We start from the raw sequence: 18,730 nt of genomic DNA, 5'->3' as shown, positions 1-18,730 counted from the left end.
AAACTATAAAATGCATCTTTTTTGTTTGCCTTTGCAGAAAAATGCCCAGATTCAAATCCACTAAAACTTTTAGGAGATTGAGGAGATGTGAGAGACCTTTTAGTTTTTAAATCTCTTTTAGGAAATATTGCTTCTTGGACAGCAAAACTCTGACATAATGAAAATCAACACTGTGGTATCACTTGACCAACCAAATTCTGTCTCAGGCGAAACATTTGGTTTTGCAGTCTTTAAGGAGATTTGCTGTGATGTCACAGTGCATGTTTACCAGTTAAAAAGTGAATGCTAACTCAGCTTTGACTCAGCAACCATCTTCTATTTAATCTGGGAAAGGGAAAGCTGCCTAAAATCTTGAACAGTTTGACTAATGCTTACTGAAGTAAATAATTTCTCTTCTGATAAACCATGCCTGTGTTTTCTTAAGGACCCAAGAGGAATTCCTGACAAATGGTCCCATCTCTTTAGTCTCAGATACCAACTTACTGATATTTGCAAGTAAAAATAAGAGTCAGATGCCACAGCATCAAATTCTAAACCAATTATTCCTATTTCTTTCCCCAAAATTGATATTAAAGTATTGCAACTCCACTTAACAGTCAACAAACATGTAGCTTGGAAAAAATACAGAATGTATATACTATTTCAAAGACAAGAAAGAGAAGAGGGAAAAAAAAGTTTAAAAAGCATCTCAAGTAGCTCCCCTGTTGTTTTTCAAATAAAAATGCACTAGCAGAAAAGTGAAAGGAAGAAGGTGTCTGCTAGTGGAGAATAAATGGTGGGATTAGAGCCCTCAGCATGAACACATTATTATTATTTATTATTTGTCAGCCCCCATACTGTGAAACGAACCTCAGATGACAGGTGCTTTTTCTCCACTGATTAATAAGGTGCAAGCCATATGCTCTGCATTCAGATTTACTCTATGAAATCACCATATTCTGTCAAAGGAAGAAGGATTTTCTTGGCTAGCATAGGAAGCCTGGGCCAAGTGCAGTAATCCTCGCTCAGGCATGGCTGTTGGCGTTTCAGAGGGAGCTCTGCCAAAGCCCTGCTTAATGGGAGCAGACTCAGCTCTATTTTTAAAGAGCACATTGAAACAAATGATAACTGAACACCAGCAGGGGCATTACAGGAGGGAAACCACCCTAGAAGGATGCTGTGGAACTTTCCTTATGGATGGAGGGTACCCTTCCCATCCTCTGGGGGCACAGGTGATACAGGTCAGTCATGCAGGGAGAAAGGGGAGGTCAAGAGCCATCTTTTATATCTACAGTTTGTCCAAAGGAGAGGTGCTGCTCTCACAAAGTCACAGCAGTAAAAAAGACAAGAACCTGGATGGAGACCTGGGGAAAACCTCCTGCTCATTCTTAAGAGGTTTCAGAAAGCAGATGGCAACAGCTAAGGACCAATTTCACCAGGCACCTTCATCAGGAGGTGAACATAGCCTGGGGAGCAGTGTTGTCAGCACTGCCTACAAGATTTCACTGAGATGGTTTTATTTTAGCACCTGGGCTTGACAACCATATGCAACTCTTCCACTAAAGTCAGGAGCTTCACATTTCCTTTTTTTTTTTTTTAAGTTTTCACAAATGTCCCAGAAAGGAACCACGTGATCTTTGACACTACAGTCAGCAGAAAATTTCCTTCATGCTTCTGGCAGGTCTACACAATTCAGAAACACAAAAACAAAGAGCAAGAAAAAGAGCCATGAAGGTTTTACTTTAAGGACATTCCTTCCAAATGGACAGGGCTAGTCTCCAAGGCAGCCACTCTGAGCCAGTTTCTTTAATGAGAGGAGGTGCTTGAGAGACTAATCCTGGCTGGCACTCCCACATGGCACTGCCATGGCACTGGCTGTGAGGCTCTGTTGCCCACTTTGGGGGCTGGACCCACAAGAGCCTGGTGCTGTATGGGAGCACCCCTGACACATGCCATGCCTTAAGGTCTTGTGCTGTGCCAATGCTTTTGGAAAAGGGCTGGCTCACCAACAGAGAGCCAAGGAAACACACAGGGAGCTTCTGCCTCTTGTACAGAGCCGTGTAGCCTTACCTCAGTAAGGTCTTTGCTCCCACCATTGACCACCAGTAGTAGCCCAGAAACTCCCTGTGAGGTTTTTTTCCTTTCCATATAACTGGAAACAAAGCTGTTTAGGCATTGCTTCCTCCCAAAATATTTGGAAATGATTGCTGTCAAAAATAAAGTAATTTCCAACCCAGTACTGCATCTTTACAATCTGTGCTACCAAATTTAATCCCAATTTTCACTCCTTGTTGGGACCAAGGCAATTCATTTGCTTAAGCTTTTGTCAGCTCTAACTAAACAAACCATTCTCCTCCTTTATATGTAAGCAACAGATTCTGAGTTGAAGTCACAAAAGCAATTTTTGGTCTTCACAGCCTGGGAATTTAGGGCCTGGTGGAAACACATGAACAGTTCAAGACTTCAAACAGAGTGCTTGTAGTGTGATTTAAGATACTGGCCCGGCATGTCAAGGCTACTGCCCTATTCATCAACTCTTTGCTTTGAAGATTTCTAGCATTTAGTAAACAGTTGTACAATCCAGGGTTGTGAAAACAGCATATATGTTCCCTGGATTTTACATGGCCTTGTACATATAGCAGCTATGCAACACTGGAAAATAATATTTGACAAGAGATGACAGAAGTAATGGATACATCACAAAAATCATCTTTCCATCCTAACAGCTTCACAGTTAAAATTTATGTTCATGTGAAAAACAGATTGCTGATTGTAACCTGTCCTGAATGGCCTGACTCATTTAGCACTTAATCATTTGCATTTATAGGGAAGCTGGTTATCCAAATTAGGGTTTATTTTGATCTCATTTTTCTTTCCCCATAGCTGTTTGCCTACTAACAACCTGATTATGTGTTCTTTGAGACTAAAAGCACATATTAAGTCTGACTAGTTACCCCCTGGTATAGCTCCTTTCTGCAGTGCTTCACAGGTTTCAGATTGTGGTTAAATCTGCACAGCAGACTATTTTGACAGCCATTTATTTGTGCATTTTATGGATTTCTTCTGCCAATCATTGCTTTTGGAATCTCCTCAGAGCATGTTTGCATGCCCAAAGCCATGCTGCTATCAGCATCCCTGGCTCCTTTGTACAAAGGATTAAATCCTTGCAGAAATGTGGTCCACAGGGGTGCTCTGCTCACTGACCTCTCTTCCCAGACATAGTGGGATTGATTGCCAAAGACCCCAGATCCCTTGACAGTGATGGCAGCCTTCCAATGGCTCCATCAAGGACAAACATTATCAGATCCATCACTGTCCCACCCTTCTAGTCAAATTTCCCATGGAAAACAAGAATACCTCAGGTATTACCCCAGCCCTGCCTCCATGACCTGAGTCGTAACAGTTCTGCTACAGAAGGAGACACAGCCAGCAATGAAATTTGACTCCTCTGTGATTCTTGGGCAGTCAGGGGTGTCACTTCCTACTGCAATTGCAATACAAACCCCAAATCCTGAGTGTCTGCCCCGTGCCCTGTGTGCAGCAGCACTGCACAATGCGGGAGTTACTTCCTTTAATAAATAAGCCTATTGATACCACCAGTTTCATCACAAGACAGACTGCATTTGCTGACTAGAAAGGGCTGACTGGACTCCCTGGTCCCTCAAGACAGCTTGGTCCTTTGGTGCATCTGGCCTGCAGAGCTGCTAGAGATGATTTTAAATACTGTGGAAGCCTTTAAAACACTGACAAAAGCCCATCAGGTCCAGCAGACACAGGAAGACAAATACATGGATGACTTATACATCAACAAGAAAGGCCACTGATTTGAAGCAGCAGTAGTAGCCAGTTGTGATGTTGCTTCTCTTCTCCCAGCAGCAGACAAAGGGGGAGAGGAGCAGATCTGCAGGCCATGGCTTTCCTCACAGCAACCCACAGAACCCTAATGGCATCCCTGAAACATCTCTGTATTCTCAGCTAACCACAGCTAATGTGACATGTCATACAGAAATAATTTCTATTAAAGCTAAGCTCTACCACAATATTTACTTTACGCAGAGTTTTTGATTTTTAGACTATTCTTAAGACTATCAGAATTCTACCTTTAGAGAACCTGCATACTGGGATTCTATCATTTGGGCCTGGTGATTGAATCCCAGGGAATTAACCACATCTGAGCTCCCCTTGCCTAGGGCCAGATACACTAATTCCACTTCCAAATGTACGTGTCTCGCTTGGCAGCTCAGCCTCAGCGTTAGATTATCTCTACCTACAATTTAATTAAAAAATAATCACCCTTGGCTTCCCTGACGCGGGGCTAGGCTGTGAAACAGAGGCGGACGTGAGCCGCTACTTACGTGACACGCTTTGCTGGACAGAATGAGCGCGGAAAAGGCTCGGAGGAGTTTTCCTGCCGAGCCTTTTTAACAAATGGTCACGTTCGTTCACGCTAAGGGAGACAGAAAGAGAGAAAACACACCAGTGAGTAACCAGATCATTTCAAGGTAAAAGTCAACTGTATTTAAGGTACTTCTCAGTTTTGACTTTGTCAGTGCTAAAGGTGGTTGTAGCATGAAAAAGAATTTTCTCTCTCTTTAAACTGCACATTATGAAGAGAACTCCTCCTTTCTAAGGACACTTTGTATAAATCTACTTTTGGTCAATTCATCCCTAATATCACCATAATTGTGATTTCTGAATGTGTGATGCCTCTAAATTATTATGAAACATATCAGAAGTCTGACATCGAGTGATATGGAACATTAAGAAGATTTCTTTTTAGTATTATGCACATGAATCACAGCATACACAAACTGCCTTAGAGAGAAGGAGCAAAGCATTGTTGCTTAGCACAAGGTAGAAGGCTTCTATCACACCTGCAAAATGGCCTGAAGCAACCAAAGGTAGGACCCATAGTTAATTCTGCCTTCTAAAGAATGCTCTCACTTTAACCAACCTCCCATATGGAAAGAAAACTTTCTATCCAGTTTCCTTTATCAAAAAGCTCTTTGGTTTACATAGTTCTTGTCAGAGGCCTGAAAAAATTAGTGCTGAATTTACAAAAAGAGAAAATACCAACTTAAGATAAAAAACACAGTACGCTTACAACAGGTGTAACATACCAACAAGAATTGTTAGAGGCACTCTCCACTTTGATTTTTATAAAAAACCAACATTTGCTTCATCAAGAACTTGATGCCCAGAGTTAAAAAATTATGACTAAGATCCTGATCTTTCAAAGCACTTAATTATGTATATGAGTCCCACTAAGTTCAATGGGGTGTTAAAATAACATAGGCCTTCAAATCTCATTGCACTGGAGCCTCAAGTAACTTCAGTATCAGATTATTTTCAGAAAGGTATTAGAGTCTACTTTGGTTCAGAGTTCTCCACAATTGGCCTGTTTATTCCTCCTCACCCTTGTTTCTAACACTGAGATGGAGCTAGTGCATAGAAGGGATCTGTTTGCTGGTACAGCTCCTTGCAGTGCCTTTGTCCCATTTGCCCCACATTTACACTGTGTCTCCATTCTCCCAGTCCGCTTTTTCTTTCACATCTTTATTCACAAGGAGCAATTGCACTGATTATGCTGCAAACATGGATACACACCTGAATGCCAATGCTGGTATCTTCCTTGGTTTAGATTACAGATTCACATGCATTTGGTGTATGAAATGGAAATCCCAGCAAGCGCAGCTGCTGCTGTCGACATGCTAACAACAGCTTTAAACAAACAACTCCCTTTCACTGAAGCAGTTTGCTAACTTCAATCAGGAAAGTAACTGAAGAATCTCTGAGATGCCTGTAATATGTAATCCAGCCATGCAGGCTTATATTCCACTTAATAGTCCATTAGGGCAATAGCCAGGCTCACAGTCCACTGTTCAGTGCATAATGAGGTGTCCACAAAAGACAGGGTGGAATCCTTCTCATTTTCCTGTGATCCCCAAGCTCACACAGCTGAACTAGAAGCTTGTAAAACCTATGGACTCCTCCTCAAAATCTTTACAAACTCCAAGCATTTTCAGACACTTGGTCTCTTCCCCTCCTTCCTCTGGCACCACAGAATCACACCTGCAATGGGTATGGCAGGTTGCTCTCCCTGCCTGCAGTCAGCAGTATTCCCTCAACATAAAACAGAAGTTGATAATAAATTTTGAAGCAAAGTATTGATTCCAACTGAGTTTGTCAAACAAACTCTAACAACTCTTGGCTCAGGAGACCTACATGTGTTCAAAGAAGAAAGGATCACAGGTTTCCATTAAAACTAAGGTTACAGCATGAAAGCTTCTAAAAATCTTGGAGGACCCAAGTGATTAAAAAAACCAAGATCAGTTTCTGGCTGTAAGAAAATCTAGCACATACAGAAAGAAGTTTACACCTGTTCCAAGCAGGCAGCACGAGGGAAAACACATACTACTAAGAATCACCAGGTAAGGGTGATGCAATGGAAGGCACAAAGCAAGGCATGAGACTTTCTAACCTTTTACCTTCCTTGCCTAGGAAGTTGACAGCCTGCAGAGCCAGCCACTACCACTGCCATGTGCAAACCAGTGATGCTGTACTGCACAACCTCCTGCTGACTGCAGGACACTGCTGGGTAACTTGTTAGTTTAGGGAAACACTGTCTAAACACACTGCTGTTCTGTGAATGACAGAAGTGCAATACTTGTTCATGTTCTGCAGGCAAAGAACATGTAGGAAGACACTTTTCTATCTCAGTAGGAGGGTGATTTAAACTTAAACCAATCAAACTTAAACCAATCAAAAATACTGTTGTAAGTGACAAATAAGCAATATTTGCCACAAAATTCTTACACTGAGAATGGAATTAACCATAGCAGAAAAGTTCACAAGGAAAAATTCTTCATCTGCTTGTCTACCATGCAGCAACAGATGAAGTGCAGACCAATAGTGCTTAGCCCCTCAGGCTTCTGCATTCAGTGTGTGGAGGAAAGCTTGCTGTCAAGGGACCTCGAATAGGAGCGACACATTGCAGCTCTAAGGATGCCAAAACCATGCTATCTTTGATATTGCTAATTATAATCAACAAGGTCAAAACTGAAGTCACATCTGATTTTCCCGTTTGGGAAATGATATTGGACTGTATCTATGCAGAGAAAGAAAAACTCACAGTAGAATTAGAGTATTTGTGGTTCAAATATGAGGGATGACTAAATATACTGCAACTCAAGACCAGAAGATAAACCTTTAATACACAGAAGGTAATGCAACACAGTTCTTCTGAATTGGATGAGTATTTTATTTAGTTACAGATATTAGATCTCCCAGTAAAATCCCTGAAGTGAAAGTGAAGTGGCTTTCTTAACTAGTAAGTGTTTGCACTTGTACAAGTCCCTGCTTTCAGAAAAGGCTTTCAGAAAAGGCTGCCTGCTGCTAACAGGTAACAAAGTGAAGACTTCTCTGTCTGCCTCACACTTTGATGCAAAAGTAACAACACTGGGCTCACAGGCAACAGGTTAGGCCTTGCTCACAGAAATACTGCTTGTAAATCAATCCCAAGCATTAGCCATGATTTTCAGGTTTAATTCTGCTTTCTAGTGACCCTGAGCCAGGGCCTAAACACTCCCATGGGGTCTAAGGATGGCATCTTCAGATGCATTGACACAAAAGGATAAGAGACCATGAGATCACACTCTGATTACTGGACAGTGGTGTTCATATTCAGGAATCTTGTCAGAATGGAAGAAGTCACAAACCCAGACATTCTTATGGAAGTCACTTCCATAAGAAAGTGTCAGTGACATGGAAAGTGACAGTGAAATATGCTTTAGCTGGTTAGTCAGTAACCTCCAAGGGGTAAGGGAGAGGCACCATCTATCTCTAATTATATGAAGGACAAAGGACACAGACAAAATGCTTTGAACTAAATATATACTTGACTAGAACAAAAACTGTTAAAAGGTCCCAATTCTGAGAGTTTCTATGAAAAAAAAAAAAAAAAAGATTTAAAAAAATCATTAGTCAAGTCAGCCAAAATCAGATTTAGTTGCTGTCAATAATGCAGAATACCTCAGGCCAGGAATACCTTTGTGATGGCTTCATAAGAGAGTCAAGATGACTTCTGCCTGCCTAGAATTCTGTGCTAGCAACATCACACAAATTCATTAAGTGAATGACAAATCAAAAGGTAAACTAAAGGCAACATGTTATTTCATAACAATGCTTTCAATTCCATGAATAAAACGACTCTTCCATCTTCCTATCTGAATTGCTCTAAGGTGTCAATGGAGACCTTCATTTTATTTTTGTATTCTCTTCTTCTTATCCCTCACAAAAGCAAACAGCCCTTAAATCCAGGCAACAAACATCTGGCTTTACACATTCAAATGAGATGCATCAAAACAAACAGAATAATTCAAAGCTGACCACAAGGTCCTGCTGTCTCATTTGCTCAAGTAATTAAAAAAAGATGAGCTTCACCACCAATTAATCTACTGAGCACTAATTAGCGTTAATGAGGATTTGGGGTATTTGGTATAGTTTGACCCAGAATGTCCTCCTGAGTCCATTAATTGACTGGTGGCAAAAGCTGGGATCACAAAGACCGGAAGGTTAAAGTGGATGCAGGTGTCTCTTAAAATTGGATCTTCCCTTTGAAAACACATGCATATCCCAGTTAAAAAAAGAAAAAATAGAAATTCAGAGCCCTCCTTCTCTTACAAAAACTGAACTCTTGTTTGCGTTTTGTTACGATTTGCCAGAGGAGATATAGAGCAGAAGCACACCAAATAGACAAATACACTCAGTTGCCACTGGTTTTAATTCACTGGTTTTAATTCATGTCCTTCTGGATTATGAAGAATTCAGTCAGATACAGACATTAGAAATTATTTGGTTTGTTTCTGCCTTTCCCCTTTCCAGAAGGAAGAACTAGGGTGCCTAGTGGAGCCTTACCAGGGCTGCTAGAGATGACACAACTGAAGCACACAAACACATTTGCCAGCTGCCCACCCCGTGCCAAAAACATGCCAGGAACTCGGGACAGAACCTTGGCTCTCCCGTGCAAGAGACTCAGGGTCCATGGGTAAGCCCAGAGGACAAGAAAGCTGCAGCTGTTTGCCCTATCATCTGAACACCTACAAAGCCCTCACTACACTGCCTGCAGGTGCAGCATCACTGGTTCTTCCACCCCACAGTGGAGCTGCAGCCGACAGCCACAGATAAATAATTGTTCAGCTTAGTTTAAACCAGAAAATCTAAACCTCCAAGGCTTAGGCTGAAGTTCTGTCCTTAACTCCACAGCCTCCCTCCTACCCATAAGGATTTTCAAAAGAAACAGCAGGTAAACCCTTGTTCAGTCTCTTTGCTTCCAGTGGCCACACTCTGCTAAAGATAGCCTGAGAAACTCTGGTTGGCCTGCATTATTCTCCTGTTGGAGGAAACATCTTGCAATGTGTTGCCCTCTCACTGTGACAGCAGGGAGAATGAGGGAGGGGAGAAGTTTTAGTAAAATATCCCATGTGGCTAAACAGAAGGTAAAAGACTACCAAGTTTCTGTCCTTGTCATCTTGGCCTGTGTATTGAATTTTGAGAGGAAAAGAGGGTACTCTTCTCTCTTTTTAAATTTTAGAATTAAAACATAATACTTGATCTCTTCCATACATTTCAAACAATAACTTACAAAAAAAAGTTTGCCGTTTCTTGCTGACATGTTTCTGTCACTGAAAATCACATCAACATAAAATAAAAAGAGCAAGAAGAAAGGTCTGAAGCAGACCTCTCCAGCTTTGATCAATTCTAATCACCAAATCCTTTACAAGCAGACTGTTCATTTTCATTTCAGTCTCTTGGCTCTCAAACTCCCTTATGTGTCTTCTGAAGAAGAATCAGAGGTTCAAGCACAATGGCTTCTCCCCAAGTACACCTGGCAGAGAGGCCTTGCAGATCCCTCTCTGGCTGCTAGGACATGGCATGTATTCCTGAGGATTTATTCACAAGTTCCATCTCTCACCTTTCACACAACATAACACTGCTTAAAGGCTTACAGCGTCGATCACAGTGCTGGCAGACATAGAGCAAGAACTGTACACCAGGCAGAGGCTGCGGCCACACCTCTGTAACTGGCCAGAGGAAACTCCTGTTCTTCATCAGATAGTCCTTGCTGGATGAGGGCATCCCCCCAGAACCACCCCAGGCCTTGGTTTAACAGGGGGTTTTTTAGTTTAGAATTGTTAGAAGTTATACAGCGGGCAGAGACATAACTAGCATAGGTTCAGCATAAGGAGAACATTAAAAACAACATTATTTCAGACCAGGAATTCAAAATTAAAGCATGCAAATAATCACAAATGCAAGTCACACTAAGGCTGAGGGCTCAGCAAAACTCTATGCTCAAACACCCAGAATATCCCAGGGCTGGGGAAGAAAGGCCCAGCTGGCTCAGAGAGCAATTGTGTCTCCATGCTCTGGCTGCAGTGACATCACAGAGAGGATTCACCCTCCTACACAACTGCCAAAGTGGCAATGAGGGGCTTCTGCTGGCTTCCCTCTCTCATCCACAAAAAGAGATGTTATTTTTTGTTATCTACATTTGATTGCAGGAATGTTTTACTCTGAGGTCAGAGTAGGAGGTCCTTTTAATTTAAAAGGCAAACAGGCATTACTGATAATGAAGCGGCAATGTAATCAAAGCAAATCTCTGGAGCATTTCACAAGGAAGTGTCTGAGGCATATAAACAGTAAAACAAAAAAAAAACAAACCCAGCATTTTCTTTGCAGAGTCAGCATCTAAAAACACTGCTCCTTAATCACTCTGGATCCAGCTGAAATAGACATCCCAAACCACGCTTCTTTTGCATTTTACTGAAAATACACAGCACGCCATTAATAAAAACCCACGACTAGGACACCAAAGGGTCACCAGGCAAAAACCACAGAGGAATGAAGACAGAAATGCTGTCTGTGCCACTAGCAGGCTGGGAGGTGCCAGAAGTTACCTGTCAGAGGTGACTCCTGCAGCAGCCAGCCAGGATTTAAGGAGTACCAAGTCCTTGCTGAGGCCTCAGCAACAGCCAGCTTTCCAGAGAAGCTGAGCTCTTACCCTCTGCCACGGTGTAGCACTTCCAGGACTTCTTAGTGCAACAAGCTCCCCTCCAGGTACTTCCAAAGCACATGTGAAAGCCACAGAGCAACCTTCCCTCTTTATAAATTGTATTTGACATTATCCAGCCAAAATGCCTGATAAGCACCAAATGCATCTGGATGTGTGGCCCTGCAAGGCTGACTTGGAGCATGTTGAGAGCAGCCAGCTCTCCAGTCCATGAGAACATGGAGTATTGAGCTCAGCCCACATGCAGCTGCAAGTTTTTTATGCTGCTTGGATGTGAAATGATTAAAAGAGTGTTCTATACCTTCAGCAGCAGCCCCATGGATGTCCTGGTGGTGACTGATGGCTAAAGCAGCTCCTGCCCCCACCAGTCAGCGACCTGACAGTGCTCCCCACATCACCCCACTGCTGTCAGCTCACACATGACATGGATCCAAACAGTGGAGCTGATCCAGAGGAGCAGCTGGGGCGAAGACGGGCAGTATGACCACGGCTGGCAATGAGTGGTTTGGGAAACTGTTAAGGCAGCCTAGCAGCCCCATCAACAGGAACCCAAGGATGCATGGCCCTCACCAAAGGCCTGAAGAAACACTGCTGTTCCAGGCTGCGACTTGGCTTGGCAGCAGGCTACTCCAGCCAAACAGCAGCTCTCCCTCTGTGTCCCAGAGGTCTGCATGGAGGAGCACCTGCAGCCAGTGTGCAGCAGCAGCGCCCAGGGCAGGCGCTCACAGGTCTGCCTGCGTTGCCACACCAGACTGTACCCATGGCAGCATCACCCTGCAGCAGCAAATGGAGGCCAGGACATGCTGTGAGCTTCAGTCAGCCCCCATTTGCAGTACATATATAGAGTTCTGGGGTCAAATTCTTCACTCTAAATCCACAGAAACCCCTTCAAGTTGGTCCTTAAAGTAATATGGCTAAAAGCAGGACAAAGCTTTTCCTTTTCATGATAAGCGAAGATGATTTACATTTTCTTTTTTTCAATAACAATGTCTTAAGGTAGAAAAGTCAGATCCTTCTTTGATTCCTAAAATCACTTGGACAATCCATTCTCACCTTCATTTTTGAGACTGTTATTCCTAAACTTCTCTCAAAGACTACTTAGAATGATATTGGGTTTGCATAGCAAGGTTTTGGTAGTGGGAGGCTACTGGGGTGGCTTCTAGGAGAAGCTGCCATAAGCTTCTCCCACATCCTACAGAGCCAAAGCCAGCCAGCTCCAAGATGGAATAACAGTGCAGGTTTGATAGGCACCTTAGGTCCAGTTAGGGTGAGCCCACTGTAAAAAGACCAAGCACTTTTAAAAAATACAGTCTAAAAATATCAGTGCTGAATATCACATGCCTCTCTGAAATGCAGCAATCCTAAGAAAATAACGGAGGTCTCTCTCTGCTTAAAGTACCTCTCAATTCCAAGCACTGCAAACACTAAGCACGTGTGTATGCATTTCTTTGGGGGGTGGAAGGCAGACATCACTGTCAGATGTCCTAAAGTCAACAAACTTAAATCAAAACTTGAAGCTGCCCAGTTTTGCCCTCAGCCTTCCCAAAATAGGGGAACTGACCCAATTTAAACGTCTGAGAAGCAGAAAAGGCTAAATGTGGTTTGCTGCTTTTTAGCTACCCTTCTTTTGGTATCAGTGCTGTTGACTTCTTGTCCCTAAGTGCCTCACTTTGCACTTACTCTACTGGGTGCTTGGTCATATCCTATACAGATAAGGTGGCAATACAGTTGCAATTATAACATTCTTTTCCTACTCACTCATTTTTTTCAGAAGTAGTCACCTTGGAGGGTGAAGTCTTCTGTGCTTGGTCTCTGTGTACAGATTTTTTTTCTGGTTTGGGGTTTTTGTGTGTGGATTTTTTTAAAAATCTAAACTTACTGGTATACTAGAAGTTCACTTACATACTTTTACTGAAGTTAAGATTACTTCTGTCTTCAAAAACTCTAAACTCCTTAAACTCCTCCAATCAGCTTTTTTTTTTTTTTTTGCTTTTCTTTACAGAAAAGCTAAAGAACAGTTCAAGGCAACAACAAAAAATGAACCTTGAAAGTTTCATGAACACAATTCAGAGCACAGCCCAGGACAATTGGTTGAACTGAAAAAAAAAAAATCCAACCCAAATTGCTTTTCTTTAAGCTTTTAAGTATTTTGTAATTATCCACTAAATATTCAACACCTAATACAACTTGTGTTTTCTTGTTCTTGCTACGCTTAACTTGGCACTTTATTCTTTACTGCAAATCAGTGAGGAGAATGCAGACTGTCCTGCCTCTCTTCAGAGACTGGGTTAGGCAGCAGAGGAGTCAGGGTCCAGGCAGACTGCTGAAGCCATTAGGCTGGAACAGTTGTTATGGAGCAGTTCTCCTGCTGTGCAGCCTGGAGGGAAGATTTCTTCCTCCCTCCCCTGTGGAGATCCTCAGTGCCCAACCCAGTAAGTCAGGATTAGGCATCAGAGAGATTGGCCCCTTAATCAGTTTTAACTCTCATCTTGTAATGTTCCTTTTTCCTAATCTTTCTTTTCAATTTACAACTTCATTCTGGTCTTTGTTCTAATACTGTACCTCCATCAACTTTGACTTTGATAGCAGATTTGATCACAGCTGTAAATCCTTCTCTGGGTCACCAGGTTTTAACCCTATTTGTGCAGTGGATTTCCCTCAAGGTTACATGATAGCTACAACCAGGATGGCAAATAATTAATTGCACTGGAGAAGGCGAATGTCAACTCTAACAGGTTTGCACTAGCAAGCAGGCACTTGGGTCCCCAGTGCCAGTGGGAACATGGTAAATCCCCCTTCAGACCTCTGGCCAGGTTATGAATCCCTTTCTGTCCTCTGCCCCTCCCCACCTCTGCCCCACAGCCTCCTCAAAGTGGAATCAAACCTGGTAATTTCAAGTGCCTCACACATAGGGGTTAGAAAAGTCAGAAATAAATTGTACATATTAAATGAGGAAATAATGTGATGATTCCTTACTGATATGGGACAGAAGGGAGAGAGAAAAGGACAAGCGTGGAATAAAAGAAAATTATGCTTTTTCCACCTTCCAAACATGAATGTTTACCATATGGAATCAAAGAATTTTTTAAAAAAAACCTACTGATATAATTTTATGTGCTTTTTGCTAGTAAAAGGAGTCTAATATCTTTTTACTAGAAAACCTGCAAGGAAAAATCGTAAATATGCCAGTCACTTTCTTGTGTATGCTGGTGGAGAAATTGCACCTTTCCTTCCAGAAATGGTGTGAAGAACATCTGGAAAAATTGATAAAGAGGATGCTGAGACCTCAAAACCCAAAATACACCTCTCCCCTCTTCAACCTCATTTTATGTTCAGCTGCAGTGTATGGGCTGGATTCAGATCACAGTCATGCACATCCTGAGTAAATACATCGAAGTCAACACATTTCATGAAACAAGAATTTGGCTCCAAACATCCCATGCTGTTTAACCAGCTGAAAGCACAAGACTGAGCTTGATTCAAGTAAGATTCACTGCACCTGCTGATGCAAAGGGGCCTCAATGGCACGGTCTCCCTATTCCAGTAGATGTAACTTGGGGTGCATCAGCACAGAGTACTTTGAAATACAATGAGCCCAAGCCTCACTCCTCTTGATCCTAATGAAAAAGCTTGCCTCTTCCTCAGGAGCCAGGAGATCAGGTCCTCACCTCATTCATGTATTTCTTAAAAGTTAGGTCTGTTTTACCATTTCTGCCTCTGCCAGTGAGAGGCTGAGCCTCTACCACTCAGTTCTCTGCACAGCCACAAGCCCCAGGCAAGTTTCCCATGCTGCCCTCTTGCTCCTCCCCAGGGACCTGTGGAGCAGGGAAATCTCCAAGGATGCCTATGTCAGCTCACTGATTACCTACCATGTTACACAGCTATTGAAATGAGACAGGCACCTGCCCTCCCACACCAAATAAAACCAAGGCCAAGATAGAAAATACAACTTGCTCTCAGGGCGAGAGCTGGTCATGAACTTTTCAGCAAAGAAACTGGGTTAGATTTGGTGAGAAGTACTAAAATGAAAGAGAATCTACACCAGAATATCTCCTTGTTGAAAACAGACAATGGAGAGACTGTGGGGAGCTGCTGTTTTAGGTGCACTGGAAAAAACAGTATTTGTTTTATGATATGGAGATGAAAGCGGCACCACAGCCATCACCAGTGGGTGTCTGAGAGCAGCCAAAGTACAGGGGCATACAGAAAAATGCTGTGCAAACACACACGGCAGCTATACCTTGCTAGGTCTGTAGTCACTTCACTTTTGTTCAAGGCAAGACTCTGCCTCCCAGATTTCTGACTCGTTAGAAGAAATTCTTCCCAACACTTGAGCGATGCGGGCACTTTTCTGCAACAGCCCAGAGAGGTCCTTCAGCTCCTCGTAAAGTGTACAAATCATGAAAGCCACATTGTTCTTCAGTATCAAACAATCTAATCCTGCCCACCAACCAATTCATAACAGGACAGAAAAACAACCAAAAAGCCACTTTCAAAGGGAGCTCTCTGGCAATTCCAAGACAGAGAAACCCTCTGGAACAGGAAATCTACTGTCGCGAAGAGGGTGCTGCACAGCTTTGCTCACTCTCCATTAGTTGGCCAGTGGAGCAATAAAGTGACATGGGTTTCCAAAGCAAAGTTTGCTTTGGTGCCTAATCAGGCTTTACTCCACCTGAACTCTTGCTGACTTCAATGAGAGGGTAGATGGAGTGAAAAATGAATGAGGACTTGAAGGTTTGGCCCTTTACGAGCCAAGATTTAAGTTGTAAACTTATTTAAAGACACAAAAATCTCTGCAGCTGAACTCAATGCTGCTTTTGAACACAAACCTTGTTTGTTTTCTTTGTGTAAATCTTTACATGTTAGCATGATTAAATCTGCTGGGCAGGTGTCTCCTCATGTCCATGTTTGCTTTGGCTCATGAGCTGCCCCTCTCACCTCTCCAAATTCATGAAAATTTAGTGTTAAATCCTGCCTTTTGTTACATGAGAGTGCCAGGGAGCCCCTCTCCCTTCCTAACCAAGGTGTGCTCATGTCACAGCTGGGCTGGAGTCCAGCCCAGCACTGCCAGGTGCCCAGGCTGGGGAAGGCAAGTGTGGGTACTCATCTTCCACAGGTAGGCAAGCATGGCATGGGATCCACCATAGCCCCTCACCGCACACTCACTCTCCTGCTTCTCAAGCTATTTCTGGAGTTTCCAGTTTTCTAAATACATGTTCACCCTGATTAATTCCCTGCTTTTGGAATTATCTTACTTTGTCATCATCCCAGCCTCTACCAAACTTAAGTTTTCAGCTGTCCAGATGAGACATATAAAGGAATAAGAGCATGACCTGTTAAAGCTCAAGATTATACACTTGCTATAATCTCCAAGCATCACTCTAATGCTGTTTGCAAGGTTTCTGGGACCCAGCCGTACTGCCCAGGGTGCTGACACTCTGCCCTGCACAGACCAAACAGTTCCTCATCAACCACTTGCCTTGCTGTTCATTCCCAGCCACAGCAGGGAAAAACTGTGCACCTGCTTTTTTAGAGCAATACAAGCAAATTCAATTTTAGAAACTGTTCAAAGGGCCTAAGATTCAGAAAGATATAACTAGTGAAGAGCACTAGTGAAGACATTTGTTATTACCCCAGAAGAATGTGCCTAGCAAGAACAGCTGTCAGGGTGAAGATCCTCCGAGACAGGATATGAATATATAGGTATCAAGTGGCACACACAGCTCACCCAGAACTCCTTCTCAAAGCACAGCAAGGACCCAGGTGATATCTGCCCACATTTAACAACGATTCAGCTGAGTCACAGCAAACTGTTGGCATCCTCTTGTGCAAGTCTAGAGGCACTCACTGCTTTCCAGGCTTTGCAAACTGCTTTTTGTTTAGCAGACTAGTTCTGAACACTCAGATCTTGCACCTCATTTTTTTGTCTAAGATCTAGGAAATGAAAAAAACAATTAGCTCCCTAAATCCTGCTCTTATCTATAATTGGGTGTGAGCTTTTTTGTTGCTTGTTTGTGAAAAACATTGAACAAAACCAGTGTCCTCCATGGAGGCCAGGAAAATGGACCCCGATGACAGCCAGCTTATCTTCCACAGCTGCCTGAACAAACCAGCACCTAATGGGCATGTTCTCAGGAGCACTTCCAGCCAAGGACTGAGGTGACAGATGGACTCATGCAGTTTTTACACAGCTCTCTATTTTCTATAAGAAATGAGGAGAGTCCTGTTACTCTCCCTTCCTGCACAGTGTCACATTGCCAGAAATACCCCAAGAGCAATGGGGCTGTGGGCAGGAGGGGAGAGCAGAGCATGCACCTTAGCACATGTTTCCACCAGCTTCAAGGAAATATTTTAAAAATAAGGAACATGAAACCAGAGAGTCTAACTGAAGAAAGCTCCCACTCTATTTCTTTCCCACCCTCATCCTTCCCTTTGGACAAGCTCACGATTTCTAGCAGGTGTGAAAGAGCCATGAGACAAACAAAAGAGATAAAAGACAGAACAACTCTGAAGGGGAGTGGGGAGGCCACAACACAAGCACAGCACACCAGCTCCAAGCAGGCAGAGGCACTCTACCATTATCTAGCTCACAGATGGACCACCCAGAAAATCTGGGAGCAATTAGGAATGAGAACAAACAAATGCATGGAAAGAAGGGGGGAGGGAAAATGGGAAGGAGGGCCAGAAGGGATTCCTTACATCATCTCCATGCAAGCGTTTCGAGAATGAAGTGAAGCTATATGGAGGAGGAATGCAGATGAAAGAGTTTGCAGTGAGAATGCAATAAAGCAAAAGGCTATGAAAACATGGAGTGTATGAATGAATTACAACATGGCCATGAAATTTACAGAAAGTCAGGACAGTGTGTAAACAGAGAAGAAACCCATCAAGCTCTTGGAGACACAGACATGCACATATAAACAGATCAAATGCTGACTGTCTCTCACTGTTAACAGCAATTCAATCCACCCTGCAACCCAGGGATGCACCAGGCACAAAACTGACTCATGCTCCTCTCTGACTGTCAATAACAGGCATTAAATACTGGCAGGAAAACACAAATGCTTCGAACCAGCACCAGTATAACCTCACTTAAGTGCATGGATAGGAGCCACAGCAACACCCAGGCAACTCACAGAGCTCATACCAGAGCTATGTGCCTGGGAACAATCAGTTTTCTGCTGGTCTGGTATCCACTTACCTGGCATCTAATCACACTATCAGTCAGCACTTCAGAACACCACGTTACACCTTTCTTGTCTGGGGAGACTGACCTGATTTTGGTACTAAGTGCTTTGCCTTCAACTGACTTCAAAATGATTGCTCAGCCTTCTAAGAACAAGGCCCATTATTTAATTAAATGCCTGATATTAAGCATCTTTGTTGGTTATAACTGTGGCATAGAAGGTTGCCTTTGTTGCTGCAAAGTTTGTTTTCTCTTAAATAATTTGATGTGCAGTTTGTGACTTTTGCTAGTGAGCAGAATTTATAAACTCTGTTTTGCTGGATCCAAGAGTCGCAGCAGAAAAATTACTCAAAAACTGAAGATATCAAGTGTTTTGAAGTGATCTTAATCAATAACACTGTGTTTACTTTGTCTTGGCCTCAGAGAAGCAAACTCTGGTCCCTAAGGACATCTTATAAACACATTAAAGTTCACACAAGCTTTTTTAAAAGCTT

The 18,730-nt window shown here is 42.8% G+C and overlaps 1 protein-coding gene across 1 annotated transcript in view; it reads right to left on the bottom strand.

The window, feature by feature from the left end:
• Positions 1 to 18,730, bottom strand: part of ATP8A2 (ATPase phospholipid transporting 8A2) — a 314,236-nt gene that overhangs the window by 9,136 nt on the left and 286,370 nt on the right. Inside the window, exon 36 of the mRNA XM_058045068.1 lies at positions 4,335 to 4,426. Within this exon, the coding sequence (XP_057901051.1) occupies positions 4,335 to 4,426 (92 nt within the window). The remainder of the gene's footprint in view (positions 1 to 4,334; positions 4,427 to 18,730) is intronic.

Source organism: Melospiza georgiana, chromosome 2 (genome assembly GCF_028018845.1).
Source record: "Melospiza georgiana isolate bMelGeo1 chromosome 2, bMelGeo1.pri, whole genome shotgun sequence".
Lineage (NCBI taxonomy): Eukaryota > Metazoa > Chordata > Aves > Passeriformes > Passerellidae > Melospiza > Melospiza georgiana.
This window is presented reverse-complemented; position numbering and strand designations above follow the sequence as displayed.